The 27931-nt window shown below is 37.4% G+C and overlaps 1 protein-coding gene and 1 long non-coding RNA gene across 2 annotated transcripts; one reads left to right on the top strand and one right to left on the bottom strand.

Annotated features, from left to right (window-relative positions):
* The first annotated feature begins 831 nt into the window (after positions 1-831).
* On the top strand, positions 832-21554 carry LOC129441755 (protein-glutamine gamma-glutamyltransferase K-like). The gene is made up of 14 exons (XM_073858084.1): positions 832-927; positions 4199-4428; positions 5717-5846; positions 6514-6575; positions 8271-8450; positions 12557-12612; positions 13107-13654; positions 15757-16014; positions 17271-17463; positions 17789-17942; positions 19703-19987; positions 20345-20505; positions 20665-20801; positions 21067-21554. The coding sequence occupies exons 2-14, from the start codon at positions 4200-4202 to the stop codon at positions 21218-21220; spliced, it is 2547 nt and encodes an 848-aa protein (XP_073714185.1). The 5' UTR covers positions 832-927; position 4199; the 3' UTR covers positions 21221-21554.
* LOC129444941 (uncharacterized) lies at positions 9200-10176 on the bottom strand. Its single transcript, XR_012371998.1, has 4 exons — positions 9975-10176; positions 9783-9877; positions 9572-9690; positions 9200-9492 (listed from the first exon to the last, which is right to left on the bottom strand). It is a non-coding gene; the product is annotated as an uncharacterized lncRNA (long non-coding RNA).
* Positions 21555-27931: the final 6377 nt, after the last annotated feature.

Here is a 27931-nt window from a genome sequence, read left to right as displayed (position 1 = left end):
CTTAAATTGGTTCAGTTGTGTGAACTTTATGTTTTAACATTTAAACAACAATTAGCAATTTTAAGTAAACTCAACATTTTAGTTAAAAATAAGTAAACATACTAGCATTTTTATAGTAAGGTATACTATTTGATTTTACAGTGCAGCAAGAAGTGAGTCTGCGGGGCTGCAGCTGGATGCCTCTCCAGCAGCGCAACTTGAGGCTGCAATGGCCGTCCCAATTCAAAGGATTCTTAGAATGAAGCCTCAAAATGCGTCCTCATTTCTCTGCGATGTTAAGGATAGAACGGCTGCGTCCGAAAACTCAAGGCAGTGACTTGTTGCCCCGCTGCCTCATGAGGAAATGACTTCGGAGGCATGAAGGCCGCTCAGAGAAAGACTTTCGGACGCACTTCAAAGGCAGCGTGTTTGAAATATAAACAGAGAGGGTCTTGTGATAACTAATCACATATTTGAAAACTACAATACCAATTTCTCGCTAGAAATGCAATTAAAAGGTGTAAAAAGTGAAAATCTACCTTTTTTTTACACTAAATGTTTGCTCCAGTCGCTTCCTTGGCCTTTTTCGAACTCGACCAGGCTCGACCAATCACATTCTTATTGTAAGGCCACGCATAGGTATCTCAGGAGACAGGAAGTAAACCTAACATTGAATTCGGACATGCCTTGATGCCTGCCTGCCTTGGAGAAATGTATCCCCACTGGGGATAAAAAATAATTAAGCAGAGGCAGGATTCCCTGGAAATCCCACACATCCCTCCGGCAAATCGCACCCTGATATATGGGCGGGCGTGTTCGTATATGGGCATGGAGAAAGCTTTATAATGCTGCAAGATTCCCTTCTGTTGATCTGACTGAACCAAGACGGTTCGTATATATATTTGAAGTAGACTGCAAGAATCCCGTTAAGAAAACCAGCTAACAAAAGTAAGTTGAACATTTTTATTTCATTGTGTGTTATTGACATTCTGTTCGAGCTATGCGTAAATGCAATCCAATTTTTGTTGCGATCAAACCCACCAAACACGAGACGTCCGCTCGACGTGCAGATCATGTCTATATTAGGTTGGTTGGTCCAGGCCCTTATCTGTACGTCTATACAACGTGCAGCTCTGGTACAGTATCTGGACGTCTGACTATGACCCCTCTTGGACGTAAGGTAGACGTCCAAAAGGGGATCGGGAAATCAATACAAAAACATTTTATACAAATGTGGTCTATGAGTTCTGAGTCAAAAAACACAAACATTGCATGTATTTTTGTAGAATATTTTGTTAAGCTGTTAAAATCATGTTATCTTTATATATGAATGTGTGTTCAAAAACATAGCACTGCTCATAGATAAAGTTCCACCTTAAATGGCCTCTCTCTCTCTCTCTCTCTCAGATGTATATGCTGATGTTATATTGAAAATCTTTTGTCAGTGATTTCTTAGTTTGGTAGTTTGATTCTTTGACTTTTATAGTAGTGTTTGGTCTTTGTAAGAGTGTTTGCTAAAGCATGTTATTTGTTGCAAAGAAAATTTGTTAAAAACAAAACTGACATGTGGATCTTACAACTTCACTAACCGTTTATCAACAGTAATGCCAAATATATAAAGTCTGTAAATTAATTTTGTAAACCATGTGGTATTGTTTCAATTTCTCAGTTGATTTAAGGTGTAACATCCAACTTATTATTTAGGTTCATACCACCACTGGGAAGCGCTTACATAAAATTAAAAGTCCAGATATTACTGTCACATATGCAGACATCAAGAATCACCCCATGAATCACAACAGTTGTGACACTCTCTGGACTCATGAGTCTTTATAATACGCTGGTGCAATGCACTGCAACATTTAGAAAACTCACCATTGTTGTGATTCATGAGCTGATTCTTGATGTCTGCATCTGTGTCAAAAAATTCTAGACTTCAGATTTTTGATTACAGCCATGAGGTTTCATTTTCCGTTACAGTAGGCAGCAGTATGCACCAAAGTATGTTTATTGCAGCTGCAAACAAAACTGAGATAGAAGTTTACTTTTAAACAAAATTTCTAATGTTTTATTTGTGTTGTTGGTTCAGTTATATTAATCCACCACTTCTGACCATCAATGTAATTAATGTGGAGCCACAAATAAGTTGCATTGGTAACAAACACTTGGTGCAATAATAATGTGTTTAAAAAACACCATTGTCAAGCACACACATTTCAATGTAAAAACAAAGAGTCAAACTACCCAACTAAAGGAAACACTGATCACCATGATGGTGACAAAACATGTTCGATAAAACATCAGAATCTTGTAAATTCTCAAAAACAAGCCATAGAAATGACAAAAAATAAAGTGAATTTGTTTTGTTTAGTCAGTATGGTCCAACTTCAAAACAATGCTTTGTTAAAACAACTGTTTGTAATGGTGATGACATTGCTTTAGAGAATGTACATGTAATTATCCTGCGAGAGCAAGCGTGGGAGGAAGAGTGAAGTTCACGTCACTTCACTTCAATTATTAAACGATAGAGAGAGAGAGCAAGATTGCAGACGCAGATAGTTAAGGTGGAACTTGTATATTTGATTATATATACAAATATAATGTCTTAAATGGCCAAATTTTAAATAGTTTTACTTTGTGTGGAGGTCCCCTTGACATCAATATTGAATGTTCAGAACACGTCATAAAACGTCATATAAACTTTCATTCTGGCTCCTCATGGGACGTCGAAGTTACGTCTTTTTAAGACGCATTGCTCAGTGGGGTGTTGCGCTACAGATCAAAGTGTCACTAAAGATATTATCGAAATTATTAAGAGGTTTATTCATAAAGTACACATCTATACATTTACACGCTTTCCGTTGGACGATTGTGAAGAATTTACTGCAAACTAAAACCACATTTGTGACAGGGTTGTGGTATTTTAAACTGTTTTATTTAGGATAAAGCATAGATTAGTTTGCTGAACGAGCTCATACAGTGTTCCCAAACAATTATTTGTTATCTTTATGTTGGATAACAAATCAAATCATGTGGTTATTGTGCTGGTTACTTTTTTGTGAAAGAGGGAAACTTACACTTCACACTTAAAATGACTTTGATGCAGTTTGTTTGAAAAAAATCCCACAAAAGCAATATTAGATTTTTTTAAACTTTCATTGCATTCTTTTGCTATAATGCAACTTTATTGTCCATTCATCTGGTACCCTATACATTCATATTTTAAACTGTGGTTATGGCTTGAGTCCTAAACATGCAACCATGGACAAAAGATGCTAAAGAAAACACATACACTTGATGTGAACAGTATAGTTTCCTTTTTTTTTTTTTGCTTACTGGCACCAGCTGTACTGTATCTACTACCGTCATAGAACTAAACGAAACGTTCCTTACATATTTCTGAAACCTCAGTACCTCTCTGACCTACATTAAGACTATTTGAACTTTTACCCCCCATGTGTGTAAGCACAGATTGGGATCTTTTCAGAGTTCCCTCTTTCACTTTCCTGCTCTGTTTTCTGCTTTCTCTTTTTTAAGAGTCACTTTCCCTTGTAATCTGTATGTATGTAATTGAATTTGATGATCCTGTTTGAATCAAACAAGGTATTTGTGTCGTCCACATACCGTTACAGTGCTTATCATGTGCTTCTCTTGACTCCACCAGCTGCAACTTTTTATCAGTGTGGCATTTGTTGGGCAAATTCTTAAAGGAAAAGTTCAATGGGACATGAGAACTCATCATTTACTCACCCGCATGCCGTTTCAAATAAAAAAAAAAATATCCATGTTGGTTTATCATGTTTCAGCCATGAAGAAATCCTTCTTAACAGTAAAATATAAATTGTGCAACATCAAGTTGTTATAGAATAATTAAATTATTTCTATTCAGATCTCAGATATATTAATTCTTATTAGCAATGCATACTCATACGACCTGCGTAAGAACAGTTAATTGTAAAATGTAATTGCTGCTAGAAAATGTCAAATTTATACGGTCAGAAAAATGGTCACTAAATGGTTCCAAGCTATCACTGGGTGGTACCCTTTAAAAAGGTCCCATGGACCATTGTGGTACAGATATGTATGTATGCATTTGGTACTATGCACTCTTTTGATGCGATACCATCCCAGAGAGAGAGCAAAGCATTTTTTGTCCATTTCTTAGAATGATTGATGAAATTAAGGATGAAATGTCCAACCAATGTATATTTTCTTTCAGCATGCCAGTAAAGATAGCCATCGGCCGTTTCCACGGTGCCACTAAGATCAATGGCCAAGCCATCCAAGAGAAACAGAACCAACAGGCGAAGGAGGAGAATTGGTTTCGAAAAACTTGTCAGATCCGGCAACAGAACAGCTCTGATGGCAATGATGGAGTGATACATGGTGGTAAAGAAAATGAGGACACACCAACTACATTGCCTCTTACTGATGGCACAGAGCTGGCAGGTGAGAAGTTAATGTTGACTGAGTTTGATGCCTATTAAATATAAATAATGCATGATTAAGGCAATAATCAAACACATTAAAATGTCTGTCTTATAATGAACCTGTTTCTAAAAAATCACAATATCATGTCCCTGCGCAGAATTATACATATTTTTTTGTAAGAAAATATTTTAGTTTAAATATTTAAATACCGCTATTTGTTATACAAATAACTAAGTTATACGAATTGTTAATTTTCTAGTTTTATTGGTTGTGTTTCATATAAAGGTATCTGTTCAAATGGTGTTTAATTGAAGTCCTAATTGTTTTTATATACTGTACTGCTGTGACATATGACATCATATATAAGTAACATACTATATTTCAATTAAATGTTTTTCCTAAACAGCTTCAGTGCAGCTCGCTCCTCTTTGTGACTTCAGCTGTTTAGTTTGAGATATCTCAGAGTGAACCAATATTCATATTTTTTCTCAAACTAGATATTCCCTTACTGTTTTATTTAAATTTCAAGTTTTATTGGCCATATACACAACCACACATAGTAAAACATGTAGTGAAATACTTGATATTAACGATTACACAGATTAGGAACAATTTTCTTTTTTAAACATTAGAAAACAAATCTAAGATTAAAGGTGCACTTTGTAAATTTTAGCAGCATAGCGGTGAGGTTGCAAAATGCAATCAACAGTTTAGTCGAGACGACATAGTGACGAAACACGCTCTGTAGACCACTATACCACTGAAAACATAATTATGTATATTATATTGCATTTCTGTCAAGAGATCTCCTAAAAGTTACACATTGCGCTTTTACATTTAAGATTAAATCTGCAATTTGTAACTTTTGACTCTATATCGCTATCTCTGTTTGAAACATAAAATTGCAGTTTACTCTATGTGCTTACATTTTACATTTGTGCATTTAAAAACAGACATTTTCTGCAAAATCTGACCCGACAGCTCAACTTATAAATAATCATTTATTATAAGCTCACTATTGTGAATCGTAGTATGTTTTGAAGATTGTTTACATGTTTATATGTTATTTTAACACAAAAAAATATGAATTGCAGCTTTAAGAAAACAAGATTAAGACAATTATATGCAACACAAACAAGTTAAGAAGATGGAAATGTGTACAAAGTATTCATATGAAATAATATATAAAATATGATAAATAAATAGTGCATAATGACAGATGTTAAGTGTAGCATCCATAAAATTTTGAGACGTTCTCTTGATAAACGTATTTCTTCTCGCTTGTTCTCTATTCCTCCACTATCAGATTTGACTCTAAAGGTGCGATCTGTGAATCTTCTCAGCAAGAAATCCCAGTGGAACAGAAAGGAGCATCATACGGATCAGTACCACGGTGATCAGCTCATCATCCGTAGAGGACAGACCTTTCAGATAGAGCTTTCAACCCAAACACAGATAAACTTCACCTGATACTAAAGACAGGTGAGAACAAAGTGTAACAACTTTTGAAAATGGGTTTCAATGTTTAAATAAACCCTGACACTGTTATCATAATGTGATATAAAATACAAAAACCGTGAATTACATATAACGCACTGCAAAATCCCGGGAGTTAAATTAACACTACTCAGTGTTTATATAGGTCCATCTCTAGAGTGTTAAAAAAAGTAGCACCGAAGAGAGTTAAAATCTGCAATCTGTGACTTTATTCTCTCTATCACCATCTCTGTTTGAAACCTAAAATTGCATTTTAGATCTTACTTGTAAAGTTATTTTCTTATCTTAGGATTAGATGTTGGCTGTTTCATTTAAAGTCACCATTGTTGTGGTCGGTGGTTGTTTTAGTTGGACTCTTGAGTCTTAGTCTTAGCTTTTAAGCTTTTTTGGCGATTATAATTACATGTGTTTAAGGCGTGTTTGTTGTGGTTGAAGAGGAGACACTAGTGCATTTCTTTGGTTGTTAGGATATACTTTCAAATAACACTTTTTAAAAATGATTGCTTACTAGAAGTAATTGTTTATGTTAATAATATGATACTGTAGTATGATATCCAGCTCCCTCATAACAGTTTTTCATTCTGAATCTTTTTTAAACACTGACAGATTAACTGCCACACAATGTAGACACCCAAACATCAAGAGTCAGAGCACGAATCACAACGATGGTGACAATAAAATGAAAAGCTTCATGCTGCAATGCATGCTGGGTATTAACAAATTACAAATCTCATTCAGGACTCCCAGCATGCACTGGGGCATGAATAAATAATGAACTTTTTTACCATTTTCTTTGTCACCATTGTTGAGATTCATACTCTGATTCTTGATGTCTGTGTATCTACATTGTGCAGGGGTTAATGCTTTATGTGCACACTATCAAAATCCTTCAGAATAACAAACTGCTATGAGAGTTCTGGACCTTAAACTGTAGTATTTCATTTTTAACAGAAAAAGATGCTTTTGATGAGTGAGGAAAAACTGTATTATTAAATCTGTTCAATTAAATGTTTATATTTGACAGTGTACATTAACTATCAATATTTATTTACACAATTGGTTTTTCTTTGCTATAACAATGTGTTTTAAATACAGTTAGAAAAAACTAACAAGCTAACAATCAAGAGTCAAGTCCAACTAAAACAACCACTGATCACAATAATGGTGACTTTAAATGAAACAGCCAACATCTAATCCTAGGATAAGAAAATAACTCTACAAGTAAGATCTAAAATGCAATTTTAGGTTTCAAACAGAGATGGTGATAGAGAGGAGAAAGTCACAGATTGCAGATTTTAACTCTCTTCGGTGTTACTTTTTTTTAACACTCTAGAGATGGACCTATATAAACACTGAGTAGTGTTAATTTAACTCCCGGGATTTTGCAGTGCGTATTTACAGCGCCAAGTACTAGCCTTATATGCATATTACAGCATTTTTTGTTGTTTATGTGGATCTGTGTAAATGGGGAATAGAGATTGTTGAAAAACGCAAAGGACAGATTTTTCCATTTTCATCATTGTCATGTAAACATACACTTAGTTTCTTGCTTTTCTTGCTTCGGTTGACTATATCAAAGTAAATACCTGCATAAATTATAACTTAAATCTAGAAGATAGGAAGGTGGATACAGCCTGGTACTCAGTTTACTGATAAGGGCTTAAAGGCGGATGATGTTTGAAAGCCAATGTTGATATTTGAAATCACCTAAACAAACACGCCCCTACCCCAATAGAATCTGGACCTTCTGTTGATAGACCCGCCCACACATACGCAACCCGGCATTTGATTTGATTTGATTGGCAATAAGTGTGTTTTGGTAGTCGGCCCGTCTCCTTTTCCAAACCGTTTTTCAAACATCGTGGACTCCGGCTTTAAAAATCTGTGTTTCACAAGCATCTCTTTTTTAATGCCGCACCCAAAGTTTTGGTTAACCTCCCGTCCTGAAGATGAAATGAGGGAGTAAGAAAGAAAACAAAGCAAGACAAACCTCTGCACACTGGTAAAAGTTAACTCGACTCTTTTAGAAAATGTGTGCTGTCAGACTTTAGGAAAAACAGTCAGACACATAAACTAACTTGTGACACTTAGGAATTTGAAAGAGGAAGGGTTCAGGTTTCAGATATGTGAATGGTTGTTAATAATAATAACAATCATGTTTGGCCAGATATGCGAATATCAGTTTACAGTGTTTTCTTTGGAAATATTTCATCAGTCTGTAAGCAACATGCCTTGAATACTCACATATTAAATCACTTACCAGGAGTTTCACGACCTGGAATCAAATCCAATGCATTCCTTTGCAGACCATTTGAGCCGTTCCTCAACTCACGTTTTTGTGTCCGTGCTCTCATTTACTGTAGGTTCGTTTCCTCTGGTGTCAAAGGGCACGCACATCATCATTCCATTGGTGGAGAAACTTAGAGATGAACGCTGGGAGGCAAAGATCGTAGAGCAGAAGGACAAACGAATCAAACTGTCCGTCAACTCCACTGTCACCGCTGTTATCGGAAAATACAAGCTGAGCATCCACTGCATGAAAAGTGGGATTTTCGTCCCCGTAAGCGCCTGTAGGCTCCCGAAAATCTCCCTAATTTTCGGCAGCTTTCCTCAATTTACAGGCAGCGAGCGTCGCGTTTGTCTGTGTCACAAATTGTCGTAAACGAACCATGACGCAGGTGGAGAGCCCCGCGGGGGTACGATGCCTCTAATTAGCATATGAATAGCAGCGAAACCTCTGCCGGCCAGGTAGAGCGTCTCTAGTCTAATTAGCATGTGAATAGCAGCGAAACTAGAGTAACTGCCCACTTGAATGTACTCACTCAGTATTGGCTGAAGCCATTACTTTTAAACAAGTAAAATCTCCCGTGAATGGTTGGCAGATCACTTCAAACCAATCACAAGGGATTTTTCTTGTTTAAAAGAAGTGGCTTCAGCCAATACCGAGTGAGTAAATTCAAGTCGGGCCGTTACTCTAAAAAGGGGGGTTATTGGGCACCCTGGCTCATTATAAATGTAAACCCCAATAATAATAATAATAATAAATATATAATTTATGTGATATTAATTTTTTATATAATAATGTCATTGTGCTATGTACTTCATTATTCACACCATCAAGAAATATAAGAGAAAACAAAGAGGTTTATTTATAAACACACAGCTGTTTATTCAAAGAAAGAGCTTTAATTAGAAACACACAACTATGTACAAAGCAGCATAATGTCTCTTATGTTGTCCTCCAAACACGTCAAAAAGTGCCCAGGACATCCGGGAAAGATCCCTAAAACTCTTTTTCAAAGTTATCAAGTGTTGAAAAAAGAAAAAAAAACTCAAAAACGTTGTAAAAAGTCGCTTTTGCAGGCGTATATGGTGAGTTGCCCTGTACTTTGGTATCGCCTCTAATCTGAATTGCAGCGTGGCACAGAGCTCGGAAAGTTCCAGGCTGCGAGAGGGCGGTGGCCGCACAATCCATCCAGACACCCCGCCAACAATGCCGTCTTCATCAGACATGAGATCTATGGTGGCGCACTTTCAAATGTCCATCTCACCCTCAGCCAGCACACTTCGTCTCGCTTCCAGCAACTGTAATATAATCAATAAAGACAATAAGTGACCAGAAAAATACATTGACAAAAAACTGATCTAATATATTAAATCTTACCCTTTTTCTTCTGGATCGACTCCGAGCTAAACTTTTCGCATTTTCCGCCCGCGATGCGAGTTCAGGTTGTTTGTATCTGAAGCTCCGGCGAACCGACTCATAATACGTCTTACAGGCAGCTGGAAAACAATTAAATGAGACTGGTATTAATAAACAGAGTCACGGGACAATTAAACAAGAAATGAGGAAAAACATTAGAAGTTATACTTACAAACAATGTCGTCATTCTCAGCAGTTAAATGTGGACTTGCTAAAATAGCCCCAACCAAATAGGAGGTCACGGCTTCGTTATGAGGCGACGTTAGTCTGTGAAAACGAAATGTGCGGGTTTAAGCTCGGATCTATTAACGTATCTATTTTCTTATACAAGAATAAAAGCATATTCTTTAAACCGTAACGTTACCTTTGTTCTTGTTCAAAACGCCTCCAGTGTGCCTCAGAGACGCCGTACAGCCTCCTAAAAATTACAAGACAAAAACACCTCTAAGCAATAAAACACACAGCTTGGGCTACTTAAAAATATGCTTTTACATAAAATTATTCTTACCGCAATCTTGGGATTGTGCACCCGTCTTCTCTTCTTGGAGAGTTACAAACACCAAACCAAACGTCTTCTTCTTCTTCTTCTTCTTCTGTTGTTTAAATGGCGGGTGGCAAACCAACTTAAGGTGCATTTACCGCCACCTACTGGATTGGAGTATGGAGCACTACTTGGTTGTATACATTTAGTGAAAAAAAAAAAATAATAATAATAATAATAATAATAAAAATACTACTATTAATAAACATTTCGTGTTTCCTATTTATATACACTTTGATGAACTACATGCTGCCTGGGTGTTTCCAACCTGTACTTTTAGTTTTTCATTGATCATTTCCACATTAATTCCCTCTATTTCCAAATACTTTTCAGCAGCTCTTACTATGATTTTAATTCTCTCTGTGCGACTTTCCGTTTGTGCTGAACAGTTAACCACTTCAGCTATAAATGCTACAAAAGACATTTTGTCAATCCTCATTGGATCTTTCTCAGTCTCTCCTATGCTTTTATTCATTTCCAGAGGTGCAACTTTCTTAATTTCTTTCGCTTCCTGTTCCACTTTCTTCAGGGCCTCAGCATATGTTAACCCATTTTCCACTCTTACATTTTGTATTCTCAAGACTTTCTTCCTCGCTTGACATCCTCCGTACCCTGCGCTATGCTCTCCCCCACAGTTACAGCATTTAGGATTTACTCCTTGTTCGCATTTACCGTAATCATGCTCTCCTCCACATCTTGCACATCTTTGTTTCCCTCTACAAACTGCCGCAACATGGCCAAATCTTTGACATTTGTAACATCTTAATGGCGGAGGTACATAAGGCCTAACCCTGTAACTCATGTATCCTAAATATACCCTTTTAGGTAGTTTATCCTCCACGAAATTTAGCATCACAGATAAACTATCCTTCTTTTCTTTGTCTTTGACATACTGAAGTCTTCTTACTTCCTTTACTACTGCTCCAGAGATATTCTTTTTGATTCTTTCTGTTGTCATGTCAATCAGGATTCCTGTTATTACTCCTCTTACCCAATTTCTCTCTCCTGGAATTTGACTTATTACTTTTCCCCCAGTAACGTCTTCATTCCTATTGCCTTTTCCTGTTGCTTGCTATCTTTGCAAAATAATAACAATTTACCACCCCTTACCATTTTTGCCTTCTCAATCAGCCCTATCTCATTATTAATTGCTTTAGTTAATTTTAACGGATTTATAGCAGATTCAGGTTCAGATTCGAATTGTATCATTACTTTATATTCCTCCTTTCGTATTCCTAACTGATGTCTTCCCTTTTCACTATCAGAATCTGAAAACTGGTCCCAGTTTGACTTTCTTTTCCGATTTTCAATTACCTTCCATTCATTACTTCCATTCTCCGCACCTAACACTTCCTCTTCCATTTCCAGATCACTTTCAAAATCACCTATGTTTCCAACCATGCGTACTCCACTCTCAACCCGGCTGTTGCCAACCTCTGGCCGAGCCTGTGTTTGTTTCTTCCATCGAATCATAGGACTTCTCAACCAACATCCACCAAACCAAACATCTCTTAATGTTCCTCTTGTACTGCTGTGTGAGCCGTGGCCATGACCTCGCACGCGATTGGACGAAGGCGAGAAGCCTGTCGGGCTCCTCCAATCACACGCGAGGTTATTGATATAAGGAAAATCTTGTGAGACGTGCGCGCATGCGTATGATATAAACAACAAACACGATGTGCCGGGAGCTCTGTGTAATATCAACACAGTGTGCTGTCAGTTGAAAGATGGAAGTCCCAAGACTGAAGAAACGACCGTGGCGCTGCTGTGAACATTGCAACACTGAACTGTGTCGTACACAGTATTTTGACCACAGAAAGCGCTATTTCAAAAATGGAGTTTGGGAGAAAAAATCCAAAAGGACTACGTCAGGTCAGATAACGTACAGAGCCTGCTGCTATCCAGTCATGAACCCGCTGTGAGTGATGTCCTGTCATGTGTAAAGACCCGGAGGATAACTTTACTGGAGTTAGAGAGATTGGTGAAAGTAAAATGCAATCCGAGGACCCAGAAAAAAAGTGATTGAAGAATTTGAAGAAATGCACCCAGCGAATTGCAGTTCAGACAACGGTGAGCATAATTACATATTTTTATATAAGCTTGGCTTGCTTTACGTACGTTAACATTTAAACAATACTAAAACATATCAACAAGTTAAATAAAATAAAATAAAATCAACAAGTTAAACAAAAACGTTTTGAGTATGCTATATCAAAAAGTAGCCATCCAGCATGTTTTATCCATTGTGGCAGCCCTTGCTCACAAAAAGGTTGGAGACCCCTGGTCTAGTTAAATGTGGTTGATTATCACTGTTGTTGTTATTTTAATAGTATACATTAATTTATAATTAAATAGGAATATCACGTTATAATGCATAACGGTATCTTCTGTTTGTTGTTTTTCAGACGAAACAGCAGATGACCAAAATATTCATCTTTTCCTGGACATCTCCTGTTGTGTGGTAAGCATGAAATTACATTTGGATATACCAGTATAAAGTTCAGTACATGCTAATCCAGAGCTGAAATGGGAAAACCTAACATGTTTCACCCACATTATTGTTTTCCACTCTCAAATTTCTGTTAGTTAACTAATGAAAGCAACTAAAGTATAAACACACTTTATAAAGTATAAAAAAAACTAAAATGAAGTTGAAGTGGATGAAGTTCCCACAAAGTACTTAACTGGTTCATTGCACTAAGATAAAGCTAGCTGTTTGAGATGCACATGATCTTTTCCAACTACAGTTTTCAAATCTTTTCATACTCAAATGGCCATATTGATGAGAAATGATTAATTATGTTCTTTTTAAATCTCAAATGACCATATTAACGATGGGGTTTTCAATCTCAAATGGCCATATTCATGATGGACTTTTCAATCTCTAATGGTCTAATGGTGGTGCTGAGTATGTGCATTGCATGTGTTTTAAATATGTCCTTTAAATTTCCATAGGATGACTATGTGGATGAAGAGGGGGAAATCCTTGCTGAGGAGCAGAGTGAAGCCTATCCTCACATACAAGATGGGGAGGAGCATGGAAGTGATCAGTCCAGAAGTGAAAAAACAGAACACTTGTTGATGAAACTTTTGGCCATGATGAAATTGACTGGTACCCTCCGTGACGACTTCTTACAGTATGTGGTTTGTCCAAAATGTATGACAGTGTACATGCTTACTGAAACCTATGAGCGCAGACGGGATGGTACAAAGGTTTGCAGGACTTGTGGTCACATCCCGTTCTACAATCACCCACAGCAGAGGTCTGCATTAAGGAAGAAATATGGCTCTGCCTTGCTAAGAAAGGCTACATATTCGAGTGGTGAAGAGTATGTCCATCCAATACGTTCTTACTGTTACAAGAGTGTTGTGCAGTCTCTGGGAGGACTTGTTAAAAGACTTGGATTTGAAGAGAAATTAGATGAAAGACGAAAGCGGGAACTGCCAAAGGGTGTGTTAGGAGATGTAAATGATGGACAAGTATGGCAGGATTTATTCAAACAGTAACATGCGGTTTCAGATCCGCAGTACAAATGTCTTTCCAAGTACTTAAAAAAAGGGTATGCATTTTAAATGTTTATTTAGTTTTACCAATTTTCTTTTTGTCTCTTGTTTACTGTAATCACATTTGTGTTATTATTGGCCTCACTGCTCTCACAATATAGACATATAAAACACCGCTCAGATATGCTATTGTGTACATAAATGCCACGTTAGTATAACAAAGAAAATAGAAGCACTTACTTTAGTTAGACGTTCGTTTATCCCTGCATCCTGCACACAAACGCGTCCCCTGCATAATATCTCCACAGACACGCTGCCTCAGCTCTTGGAGCTTGTGCTCGTAAACCGAAACACGTCTTTGATATAAGCACGCGACCAGAAACATTCACAAAACAAACGTTCATATCCTTATCTGATCCAGAAATGTTAAACCGAAAGCAAACAGCGCGAGTCCGTCCAAGCTTATATACTCCGCATCGCGTCTGCTCGTAAACCGAAACACGTCCGTAAAATAAACATGTCCAAACGAGTGCAAAGTTTCTCTCTTGCGTAGAAACCTTCACCAAACAAACGTCCATATCCTTATCTGATGCAGAAATGTAATAAAGCAAGCACACAGCGAGAATACAGGCAGTAGTCTGTCCAAGCTTCTCTACGCAGCAGAGGCCGATGGTTGCTGCGTCTTCACCGGGCTCCTCTACCCAGCCGACGCCCAGGCTCCGGCTTCTCCTCGGGCTTCTGTTCCTACATCTGCCTCAGCTCTTTGCAGTATTGTGGCTCATAAAGGTGCCATGAACAGCGGATTAGAGCATCACGCTTGCAAAATCACCCTCTTGATTAACTTCCACTGTTATTGTAACATGAATTCTGGCTCGCTCCACAACTTCTGTTTAGCTTAGCTTAGCATAAAGATGGCGGCTGATCGTTTTTTCCCGTCTGTGTTCGTATATTTTCGTAAGTCCCACCCACTGATCTGTAATTGGTCTAAAGCGTGAGTGGGTCCCACCCATAGCCCCCACCTTGGAAAAATGAGGAATGAGTGTCTGTAGTCTTTCACACTGAACAGAGATACAGGATTTCCTTCTTTCAATGACGCAAAATGACGATTTTTACATCATTGAAAGAAGGAAGTGCCTCACTGAAATTAGTATTTCTCCACTCTCAGGAGAAACTAAGGGAATGATGCACGACCATTCAAAAACATGACTGGGGTTCTAACGGTACAAAGCTTAATGCAAATGGGTGAAGTTTCCCTTTAAAGATGCATTTACTTGCCTTCTAGGCGGAAAAACAAGTCAAGGCAAGTCAGTTCCTAAATAACACGGCACAAACTCTTTTAAAAAAAAGTCAAGTTTACTTCTCAGAGGCACGGAACTGTTTATGAAACTTATGTTCTTCCCAAACTGAAATTAAACACAGTGTTTTGCGTTTTCCTCGTCTGTGTCATGTTGTGCGCAATCGAGTTACCCCTCCCACTTCTGAATGTTTTACTGAGATTTCTAATCCCGTCTGAATTGACCATTAATATTAACGACGTCCTGTGGTAAAATTACATTACGCCATCTACCCGTGTAAAACTAATCCCGTCCGAATAGGGCTTAGGGCTCTAACAAACATATACATTTTTATAAGATGTATAAATTACTGTAGCGATACTATGACTAAAATAATGTCATCAGGTATGTAGCTGGAACGTCATATTGATAGTGCTATTAAGCAAATATGCCTACAGTGTTTGCATATTATATGGATTCATATATATGTTCACAAATTGACTTGTGCAATAGTTTCAATTGCACATGTTTTGGTCTTTTTTATAAATTAAATGAAATCTCAAATCTCCAACCAGAAGCGTCTACTGCAGAATGCTGTGCTGTGATATTCATAGCTCAGTATGTCACAATATAGGACCTTCAGTTTAAAATTCTCTTGTTTGCATTCTGCATGTTCCACACTGAGACATTAATAGCATCTCTTACTGTGTAAAACATCCAGACTCATGAGAATTTGTGCATATTTTCCAAGTTGGCCAATTTGTATGAAATGAATCGTACAAATTGCCATCAGATAGAGCTGGAAACTCCTGCAATCTCTTATCCAGTATCCAAAATTGCTTATTTGTGTATCGCATTTTTAATGTGTTGCCTGTTCTTTCTATTGTTTATCATACTGAATATTTGTCTTTTTCTCTCTCCCTTATCTTTCCTCTCATCCAAGTACTGAGATGTTTAGGTATTCCCACCCGATCTGTTACAAATTTCCAGTCTGCGCATGATACAGACGTCTCCCTGACGACGGATGTGTATTTTGATGAGATTACCAAGGAACGGATCCATGAGCTGAACTCTGACTCTGTGTGGTGTGTAATTGTGTTGTTTTCATAGAAAAATGCAGTTAAAAGGGTTAAATACATAATTCTAATAATTTATATAACAATTTGCATCAAAATAAATCTTGAATGTCAGCAGATGAAGACATATTTTTGGATCTGGCCAGCACAGAAATATTGCAAATGCGCATATCGCATCACACATATCGCAATAGTTTGTAATAACATAGTGATTTTAATACTTGTTTTATACACTGTTGTGTATAGTCAACGTGTGAGGTCAATAAAGATAGAAGAAAGATCGGTGAGAGAGTGAAAAATAACTATTTTTTTTTTCTATTATTGAAATTTATTTCACAAACATAGAGCATTATTGTATTACATATCGCAAAATTTAGCAGCTTATTGCATATCGCATTTCTCTTCAATACCGCACAGCCCTAGATGATGCTATGTTAAGATTTAAGATCATCAGACACTTTCAGTTGCAAAATAAATTTATCGTAGGTGACAGTCTGCAAACACAAGGCTCGACAAACAACTATTGCAAAATGACTTTTTCATTAATCTGTAATACGCGACGTAAACATAGTTTTTCCTCTCGCGATAAGTCATTCTAAACATCACATCGACTGATTTTGAGGTTTGAGGTTTACTGATATCACATCCACCACACTATGCATTACTTTTAACTGAAGGAGACGTAAGAGTATTATCCGAACATTAATGCCAAAGAAAGGCCCTTATACTAAGGAACGGCAACATATAGGTGTTTCTTGGAGGTAATAGTACATTATTTTAAATCAAAAGAGATGTAGGAATGTTATCCAGACTTTATTGGCAAGGAAACCCTCGAGCAGACACGTATTGAGGTGTTAGTGCATACTATAACTTCAAAAAATTATTGTGTGATTAGGTGACCTGAAAATGCAGCTTTGCAAAATACACCTTTTTCAGAATTGTCTTGAAAACCACCACATGTAAGCGTAAAAACTTGTTTGCGATATATGGGAGTTTTTGTGAAATTGATGTGTTTCCATTGCCCGTATTTTCAATATGCAATGTCAATTTGGCGGGTAATGTAAACGCAGCGACTAACATTATAAGCATTTGCTTTTGCATGTAGCTCAAAAGTCCAAGACCACTGTTGTGCCAGCAAAAACACACTGTAAAATGATTTATCGCCGCTTTAATAGAACAGGAAACACCTCGGGAATTAACCCCTATATCCTGCTTTTGACACACCCATCTTCCTAACTCATTATTTGGTTTACTCCGTTTCATAGGAACTTCCATGTTTGGAACGACTGCTGGATGGCCAGACCGGATTTGCCCCCTGGTATGGGCGGATGGCAGGCTGTGGACTCCACACCTCAGGAAACCAGCTGCGGGATGTACCGGTGCGGACCGGCGTCGCTGGCTGCTATACGCTCTGGCCGGGTCTATCTGATGTACGATGCCCCTTTTGTCTTCGCTGAGGTGAGTCCATGCCAGACTTAATTCAGTTCAAAACGCAAAACCCCCTATTGAGGCCAGCCTGTGGGTGTTTTGCACCCAGGCGAGATCAAAAAAATAGGCCCCACATTTGTATGTGTCAACCATGAATGAAAAGGCAGTCCATAAATCAGATGCCCTGGGAGCTTTTATTGGCTTAATTCCTGTAAGATGTGGACTTAAACTGTAGGCCTTAAATGTTAAATAGGTTTTTAATCCCCTTTCTTTTTGTTACCATGTTTAAAAGCTCCATCGACAGTGGAAGTCATTTTGAACTCTAATTTTGATTGTCTTGTTCTTTCTGGTACAGGTGAATAGCGATAAGATCTATTGGCAGAGGAACCTCGACGGCACCTTCAGTCAGATCCACAGTGAGAAGAAAGCTGTCGGACATTGCATCAGCACCAAGGCTGTAGGCTCAGATGAGCGAGTAGACATCACACACATTTACAAGCACCCTGAAGGTGAAAATATCACACACACACACAATTTTAAAGCATTTATTATTTTTTTTTTTTTGCACATTTATGCCTCGACCTGCCTTATACATGTGAAACAGACTATTGCAGTTGGTGAACGCCAACAAACTGTTAAACACCCCATATCTCAAGAACATTCACAAGATATTTTTTTAAGATTCACTCATACATTGAGGTGTAACGTGCTCTTGTTCTTAGAAAATGTTACCAAAGCAACTCAGTAAATGACGAAAGACAAATAAAGTGAACTCCACTGGTTGTCACTCCCAAAAGTGGCTCATGGCAAGCCTCCACTGAAATTAATGAGATTGCGTTATTCCGCCGCTGCTAGTCGCTGGTGGTGTGCACGCTACTTTTAGGTGGCGCGTACAACCACAACGTTTAAACGTTTCTGAAAACGGCAGCTGGATGCGAACTGTAGGCAATTGCCAGGTTTTTAACTTTTTCCTCGCCATTGATGAGTTATCTCGTCAATTAAGAGAAAACATTTGCATAAAAAAGTGTTTTCTGAAGAAATCTGCAATATAAAAATTGCAGATTAACGCGATTGTCCACTAGATGGCACTTACCCAGTTTATGAAAAAACTGAAGGCAATACGTTATTTTCAAAGTTTAAACTCTATGTATGTTTTGATAATCGTTTTGAATCTGATCTCTTAACAAAATTACTTCACAAAAATGCAATTATTTCAGCTTTTTGCTAAAAAAATTTGAAAGAAAATACCCATATTTAAGAGTTTATATGCAGAGAAAAAAAATATAGATTGGATGAAACGGTTTTTCCCAGTTGCTAGCGGGCAACTTTTCAAAAAAAGTGTTTGACCCAAAGTTGAAAATTTTTTCAAGTCTTGACCCTCTGATTGCACTGATTGCGGAAAAACGGCGAGTGTCGGTGCTCAGGGCGGACAATTTTTTTTAAGTGTGGCAATGAGTACATAAGTACACAACAATGCTGTAGTAAGATACTTACAAATTTTTGAAACATTTCACATACACACCAGTTGACAATGCTATCAAATATCCAAAAAAAGAATAAAACACTGTATTATCTTTGCCAGGCCAGTAGATGGCAGTGTTACTTTGTAAAGAAACATTATAGGAATGTGCACATATGCATTCGTCTCCAAAGCGATAAATACAAATGATCAAGATGGCAATAGCATTGAGCAGTTTTGTTTGAACAGACAACGAGGTAGGTTTAGTACTACAAGGCATCATTTCAAAAACTCGCACTTTGAAACACGTTGTCAAGATCCAAAAATGCCACTGTCAAGTAAACGAACAGCCTAAAAGCATAAAAAAGTTTCCAGGTTTTGGTTGAAAATATTCTTCTGTAAACGATCCCTTAAGTTTGTAAAATGACTGAGTTCTTTTCCGTAAGTTACAATCTATAAAACTTAATCTATAAGACTTAAAAAGATCCTATTACGTTGCTAAAATAAGACATTATTTTGTGTATTTAGTGTAATGCCGGATGTATGTTGTAGTCCAAGAAAAGAGATTTAAGTGGAGATGATAACTTGCGTCATCGTAGACTTTGGGATTTGTAACTTTGCAGATCATTAACATGTACTAGTACACACTTACACACCAAAGGAAATGTAAAATCATAAAAAGCAAAATAGCGGCTCTTTAAGGATATGTCTTCATTTTATCTCCACCTAATCTCATTGCAGTCTAAACAACTACAATATTAAAGTGATCACATTTGTAATGCTCTTCGCTCCCGTAATCTTCCTCTACAGATTCAGAGGAGGAACGTATCGCCGTGGAGACCGCCTGCCGCTTCGGCAGTAAACCCGATGTGTACTCGAGTCCCATAGCTGAGGACGTGCAGGTGAAGGTGATAATGGAAGGTGACGGTCCATGCATGGGAGGAGATGCTCGACTGAAGATCGTAGTGAAGAACTTGAGCTCTCAACCTCGCAGAACCACCATTAACAGTCAGGTGGCAGTCATGTACTACACCGGCGTGTTGAAGGACACCGTGAAGAAAGACAAGCTTCTTGTGAAGCTCATGCCCAAAGAAGGTGAGTTTAGTGCAGCTTCCCAATTCTCTAAATTATATTATGACAAAAAGTATGTGCTGTCTTTGTTATGTAAAGTGTATGAGTGCATAGTAAAAGAGTGAGCATAAGTAAAATGTCTGAAACATCATATTTACGCGAACACACATTAACACCATCACAAAGTCGCAAATACGAGTAGGAACGTTTCCGAGACAGAGACGTTTCAGTGTGAACGGACGCAATTAATGTATACTTAACCTTAAAAGAACTATAATTTTTGGATATTTTAATTAAGAGAAGGGATGCCACCAATACTGGAATACTGTATCCCACAATGCAGTTTACTCAAACCCCTCATGTCTATTTGTCCTCCTTTAGAAAAGATCATTGACTGGGTTCTACCGTACGACCACTACCATAACCAGCTTGTGGACCAGGCCGCGCTCATGTTGACCCTATCTGGGCGGGTTACCGAGACCCAACAGGTTTTGGCCAACCAGACCAGCTTTAGACTCCGGACACCTGATCTCATCATCGAGGTAAGAACCTACAGCAAGTTTTTATTTAATACAGCTTTGGTTGTGTCTATATTTCAACAGGATGTATCTTTTAACTAGTGACTGTTAGAGTACATATATTGCAAATTGTTAACAGAAAAAAAACTAAGCAATTTATTAACTATTATTTGCTTTTTATAGCCCATAGGAGAGGCTTATGTTGGCAAAGAGATGACAGCCAAGATCACCTTTAAAAACCCTCTGCCGTGCACTTTACGCAACGTGGTGGTGCGAGTCGAGGGTCTCGGGCTGAGAGACCTCCATTCCATCAAAGTGGGGTAAGAGCTTGAGTGTCCTCATCCTGAACACAGTCAAAATATTTGAGAAGAATACAGGGCAAGATTTCCTTTATCATAATGACATACCCTGCTCAACCAGGGTAAAAATGGTATTCCAGGGTTAAGCATTGTGAAAATCCTTCAAAAACACAATCATGTAAATGTAACTTTGCTGTGTATCATAGACCTTTGTTTAAAAATCACATAAATATTAAAATGTGTCCATAAAGTCTTATTTCAAGACTGTTTTGTGTTTTTCTTGCAGTGATGTGGCCAAACATGCCAATATGACTGTGACCGAGCACTTTATCCCGACTATACCTGGCCTGAAGAAGCTGGTGGCTTCACTGGACTGCAGACAGCTCAGTCAGGTGCACGGCGTGGCCAACATCATGGTTCATAAAAACAAATCATTTTAGTTTATGGAGGCTGTATAATTTTACAGTGTTGTTTTTGTAGCATCAGATCCTGCAATCAATATTCTTTACCAAATTAACCATTATATTTGTTTACACTGAGCCAAGGTGTTATTTCTTTAAATGCAGACATTTTAAATAACCTCTTCGCGCATACTTTCATTTTAAAATTATTAACCATGCTTTAACATATATGTAGGAATTATGTACGGTTATGACATTTCAAGTTTTTCAGATTTTTGGGATCACATTGGCACACACAAGGTTCTCATTGTAACTCTTTCTTAAGTCATGTTTGGACAACTCCAATTCAAGTGATGCTGTCAAAACAAAAAAGAGAGACTTTTACTAGGTTTGCATTTCTGATACTAATATTTGTAATGATATAACATTTTCATCTTTATTAAATAAGATCAGAATCCAAAATAAAATTTGTACTAGTCTTAAGATTTTGGGATTTCATTTATATATGTATGTATCATGAAGACTTAACAACTTCTGATTCATTTTTACGCATTGTTTTAGTATTATTATATAATGGTTTTGCATTGCTTTATATATTAACTGCTTGTTAATTATAGATTGTATACATGCCTGTGTTCACTTTATTAAATGGTTAACACTTTTCAATAAGGTTGTATTTGTTAACATTAGTAAATGCATTAGATAACATGAACTAATAATGAACAATATAGTTTTTTAGCATGTATTGATTTTTGTTAATGTTAGTTAATGTCAATACAGTTATTCATGTTTATGGTGCCTTAATTTCAACAATTACAATGCTTGATTTAAATGTATTAGTAAATGAAGAAATGGACATGATTAATAAATACTGTAGAAGTATTGTTTATGTTAGCTAATGCATTAACTAATGTTAACGAGTACAACTTTATTGTAAAGTGTAACCAATTGTTATCTGTAGTAGGCTACAAAAGAAATGTTACAGTAACTTTTGTCTCACCACTGAAAAAGATTTAACCATTTTTGAGAATGATAATGTTATATGTATGCACTGATTGTAAGTCTAACAAACTGTACGTGGAAATTCTTACTTATGAAAGTACTTTTTTCTGTTTCCAAACTCACACTGCTTATTTCAATCCCTTATATTGCATATTGTGCACAAACATCAAATACATATGTTTTCTTCCAAATAAATTTTATGACTAATTTGGCAGATTTTGTCTCTGTAGTTATTTGAACTCTTTTGATTTGGAAAGATACAGCTTATCCCTCCCTTATATTTTTATTAAACAAATAAAAACAATCCTGAGGTGACCTGTCTGAACGATGTGTTATACAATCAGTTCACACACACACACAAAAAAAACATTTATATGAAATCACTTGTTTTTGAATCTAGTATTACGATATAACACTAAAGATAAGATTCCATCACTTCACTTATAAACAGATAAATGATAAGCAACATTTTGTCATCAATATAAAAAAGATTAAGCAGTAATTGTAAAATGATAAAGGCTTGGTTTGATTAAAAGCCTCATCCAGGGGTCTTTCTACCCCTAATATTGCCATTTTAACAGTTACTTACTTTACTTTACTTTACACTTTATTGTGCCCTTAGGGAAACTTTTCTTGGGCAGTAGTGTGTGCTGCATCTTCACAGTTAGGCTACAAATCACATATATCATCTGACATTTGCATGGATATGTAGTTACATACACAGTCGCACAATCCATGTACCACTTCATCATAATCCCTTAGTTAAGGGATTCGCAAGAAACACATGGTCCCATAATTAAGAAATCACCTAAGCCACCTTCCCAGCTAGAAATAAAAAGTTCTAAGAACGTTCCCTGAAAGTTCACAATGTTCCCAAAAACATTCTGCCAATGTTAAAAGTCTCCAGTTTTTTTTAAAGGGGCCATTGCATGAAAATGTTAGCATTGCCACTTTGTAGGTGTGAGCAAAAATAGGTCATTGAAATTTGGCTTTCATTATGATGTCATAAGGATATCTTATTAGAATAATACCGCCCCCTTAATCTGCACTATCCAACCACTGCAATGCCACTTAGTGAAGATAGAAAGAAAGAGAGAAAAAATAATTCACGGCACAATTGAATTACACCAAACCACCATCATTGTGTTCAGTGTTTGCACTTCATCAGCTCATTTGCATTTTAAAAGACACACCCAAAACGACACATTTTTGCCTTAAACCTACAAAGTGGCAATGCTAACATTTTCATGCTATGACCCCTATGGGGCGGTTTCCCGGACAGGGATTAGACTAGTCCTAGACTTAAACACTTTTAAGAGCACTCCAAACTGAAAACAACTTTCACTTACAGATCTTAAAATACATCAGGGCCTTTTGTTTTACTTCAAGATGCACACAGGTAATGTTTTTAGTAAGGCATGTTGTTTAAAACTAGTTATATTTCCTAATTAAACTAAGGCCTAGTCCTGGATTAAGCTAATCCTGGTCCGGGAAACCGCCCCTTTAAGTTCTAGGAATGTTTCTGTTGTCTGAACGTTAGAGAAATGTTACATTTTACCATTTTTAAACGTTATGACAATCTCATGTTTTAATGTTCACACAATGTTTAAAACAACAATTGTTTATTATATTGACTTGTTTGACTGTTATGTAAATGATAGAGAAACATTGCATTTTATTATTTTAGAAAACATTATTTCTGAATGTTCAGTAAATATATTGCTGTAGAAAACTCAATTCACTTATTAGGTTTAGATGTTGACGTTTTGTTTCATTTTAATTCACCCTTATTGTGATTAGTGTTTGTTTTAGTTGGACTCTTGACACTTGACTTATTGCTTGCTAATTATTTTCCTGGTTGTGTTAACTTTGTATTAATACACAACATTTGTTATGAACATGCAAAGTTAATTGTGTAATTCTGTGGTTGTTGGTACATAATGGTAAAGATCATCACCTAATTCATTTACTAATCAAAAGTTTATTTACTGCCAATAGTGTATATTAGATTCAGCTCTTTCACAGCAGTTTGTCATTAAGGAGTTTTAGAAACTTTGGACAAAAATTTCCGCTGCATAATTGGGATGCACAAACATCAAGAATCAGACTATGAATCTCAACCATGGTGACAAAAAAAATGTTAAAAAAATCCTTATTTATCCATGCTGCAGTGCATGCTGGGAGTCCTGAATGAGATTGGTAATTTGTTAATACCCAGCATGCATTGCAGCATGAAGTTTTTCATTATATTGTCACCATGATTGAGATTCATACTCTGATTCTTGATGTTTGTGCGTCCCATTTATACAGCAGATATTTTTTGTCCAAAGTTTCTAAAACTCCTTGATGACAAACTGCTGTGAAAGCACTGGATCTCATTTACATTTTTGACAGAAAATAAACTTTTGACTAGTAATTTAATTAGGTGATGATCTTTACCATTATGTACCAACCACCACAAAATTACACTATTAACGTTTCATAACAAATGTGGTGCATTAACACAAAGTTCACACAACCTGGAAAAACCTAGCAAGCAAAAAGTCAACTGTCAAGAGTCCAACTAAAACAAACACTAATCACAATAATGGTGACCTTAAATTAAACAAAACATCAACATCTATTGTAAACGAATTGTATTTTTAAAGTGTCCAGTATACTATGCACGGTATGCACATCTTAAGGATGCAAGTTTTAGAAGAGTTGTTTGAATGGACAGAACGAGGTCTTATTTAATTCCACAATGCATTGCATGTGATTTGACCTTTTACCTCTAGACTGACATATGAAATTATCTCTCCCATATGATGCACTAAGACTTAAAAAAGCACATCTGCAAACTAATCTTTATGAAAAGTACTCATATTTACAGTAGAGTAAGTACTGTGTCAGTAGTAAAATCTTGGAGCTGGCGCCTCTTAGTGGACATTTATCATATAAGGTGGAAAAACATACGAGATGGAAATTAAAATAAAGAGAAACAAAACTGTGTTTAAGGTTTAACAATATATTAGAATGCACATTATACAATACAGACAATTGTTTATAATGTTATATTAAATCTTTTAGTCAACATATGACTGCCTAAACATTTGCAATATATATACCATGTTTAACAGGACCGTATCAGTGCACACTTGTAATAAAATTGGATTAAAATATAAGATACAAACAACAGAAATAAAAAATACATTCAGCAGTATAATCCTTTAGTCTTTACGCATTAAAGGCCACACATATTAAAATTACTTTATGAACTGATGAGGTCTTTTGTATGAAACTGGCACTCGAGTGATTTGATCCCAGATCGGGAAACTTTTACCAACTCCATTTAGGCTGCGTTTTCATTCATTAAAAAAACCCTGTGACATTCTGTTTGTCTTATAAATATATTTATGTTGATTCTCAGTCTATAGTATTACAAATGCTTTGAACGGTCCGGTTAAACTCCTCCGGCTGGTCGGCATACACGTGATGGGAGGCGTCCTCGATGAGCTGCAGAAAGAAAAATAAAAGGAAGTTTGGGAGTGCCCTTTACGGAAATATGACCAAAAACATACAACATCAAAGACCGTGAAGTGTTTCCATTTGACTAGAACTGTATTAATATTACCCAAAATATCTACAATATTTAGTGTAATCAATTTTAAAGAAGAATAAACAAAAAGGAGTTCTGATCAAATTGAAAACATTGCATTTTGTAATTTGCTTTTGCCTCTTGAACCACTGTGTTTCCTGTGCTGCTGTCTACCCAGGAGAGAACACCATACAATATGGTGACGGGCATCGAAGGTGGCAGTAAGTTCACACGCCTAGCCAAAAAACTCGGTCACGGCTTTGAAACCCACCTCTCCACTGTGAGTTAAAGTAAAATATCATAAATAAATCTGCAGAAGGACTTCACTAGAAATTGAAAATCAGTACGATAGCTCGTACCTCAGACTTTGAGCTTTACAGTGGTAAATGTATTGTGTTGTGGTGTCATCCTCAAACAAATCCTCAAATTTCCTCTTGAAGTCAGGACGAAATCTATTCACTAATCCTGGACCTGCAGACAAGCATGTTTAATGTCACACATCTTATGCTTCAGATTGATTCAGAACTCAGCAATATCAGACCATGGGCTTGTATATTACACATATGTTTTATGTTCATATATGTAGATTCAAAACAATAGGTTACTTTTGTAACCCTGGTTCTCTGAAACATCGCTTGGAGAGATCTACCTATGGGAATGGCATCCGTACCTGACCTCTACAGAAGCATCCAATTGAACCAAGTCTGGCTAGACAGACAGAAGCGCACAGCCAATGCCAGGTAAGACCACACCCTCTTACCTGCTGGCATATAAGGCCAATGCGCGCTGCTCCTCCTCAGTAAGTGTATTCGCTTCTCGTGCGGCAAGCGGGCAAAGCTGGTGGATCTCTCCACTCGATGTTTCAGAGAACCGGGGTTACAAAAGTAACCTATTGTTCTCTTTCATCATCTTGTGTTCGAGATCCACCTATGGGAGAGACATGGACAGCTCCCCGATTGCCCAACACACTCGCAGTGAGGTATGACAGCCAGATCAAAAAAGGGAACGTCACCCCCAGGGGGCGGTGCCCGACACGTCCCATAATAATGTGCCCCACTCACACACACAAGTGGCTGTAGTGCGCATGCAAGGCAGAAAATATGTAAAAAGCACACCCTAGGGAAACCTATAAATGCAAAAAACAAACTAGGGCAGGGATGTGAATGCATGCTTGGTAACATGAACGAACTCAAAACCCGTAAGCGATTTGTTCCTCCTATAATGACAACAGTAGGAAAACGGTATGCAGCAGTGAAGGGCTATGATGACCCTACACCCAAAACGAAATGTGCTACTGAGGTTTTAGTAACATCCAACCGATAATAACGCACGAATGTGTGGGGAGAAGCCCAGCTCGCAGCAAAACAGATGTCCTGCAGTGACACTCCCCTAAACAAAGCCCAAGAGGTGGCCACGCCTCTCATAGAATGAGCTCTGATATCCCCAGGTGGTTGCACTCCCTTCGTTTCATATGCCAAGGCAATCGCGTCCACAAGCCAATGTGAAAGGTGTTGCTTAGATACGGGATTCCCTCTGTGAGGGGGCGTCCATGAGATAAAGAGCTGGTCACTCTTCCGGAAAACCCTAGTCCTGTCGATATACGTCGGTAATGCACAAACAGGACATAGAGCATTAAGCCTCTGATTCTCCGCAGAGGAAAAAGGTGGAGGGTGAAAAGCGGACAGCTCCCGCACCTCCGATGTGAACGCAGGGAAGCACTTAGGCATAAATGCTGGGTTCGGTTTAAGAAAAACCTTATCTCCATTCAGAGAGAATTAAGTGCACGAAGGGTGTACAGAAAGTGCATGGAGTTTGCTAACACGTTTTGCTGATGTTAGAGCCAAGAGCAGAGCTACCTTAAAAGACAGCAGCTTCAAGGAAATAACACCCAGGTGCTCAAAGGGGTATTGAGACAGGGCGTCCAGCACCATGGAGAGGTCCCATTCAGGGACAGACTTCCTGATGACTGGCAAAGAACGACGGGCACCCTTCATAAATCTGCAGATTAAAGGATGCTGCCCGACAGTAGAGCCATCAAACCCTACATGACAAGCAGAAATTGCCGCCAGGTAAACCTTAATTGTGGAAAAAGACCTGCCTTTATCCATAAGGTTGTATAAGAAACGCAAAATCTCAGGGACTGAGCACTGATAAGATATGAGATCGTGCTC

Source organism: Misgurnus anguillicaudatus, chromosome 2 (assembly GCF_027580225.2).
Source record: "Misgurnus anguillicaudatus chromosome 2, ASM2758022v2, whole genome shotgun sequence".
Taxonomy (NCBI): Eukaryota; Metazoa; Chordata; class Actinopteri; order Cypriniformes; family Cobitidae; genus Misgurnus; species Misgurnus anguillicaudatus.
Note: the sequence above shows the minus strand (reverse complement) of the source record. Positions and strands in the feature narration are given on the sequence as shown.

Excerpts from the sequence above, each read along its gene's own strand:
- LOC129441755 (XM_073858084.1), top strand. The coding sequence starts at position 4,200 with ATGCCAGTAAAGATAGCCATCGGCCGTTTCCACGGTGCCACTAAGATC. Across the intron at positions 4,429-5,716 it reads TGATGGCACAGAGCTGGCAG|ATTTGACTCTAAAGGTGCGA; the intron begins GTGAGAAGTTAA and ends CTCCACTATCAG. Across the intron at positions 6,576-8,270 it reads GAGCACGAATCACAACGATG|GTTCGTTTCCTCTGGTGTCA; the intron begins GTGACAATAAAA and ends CATTTACTGTAG.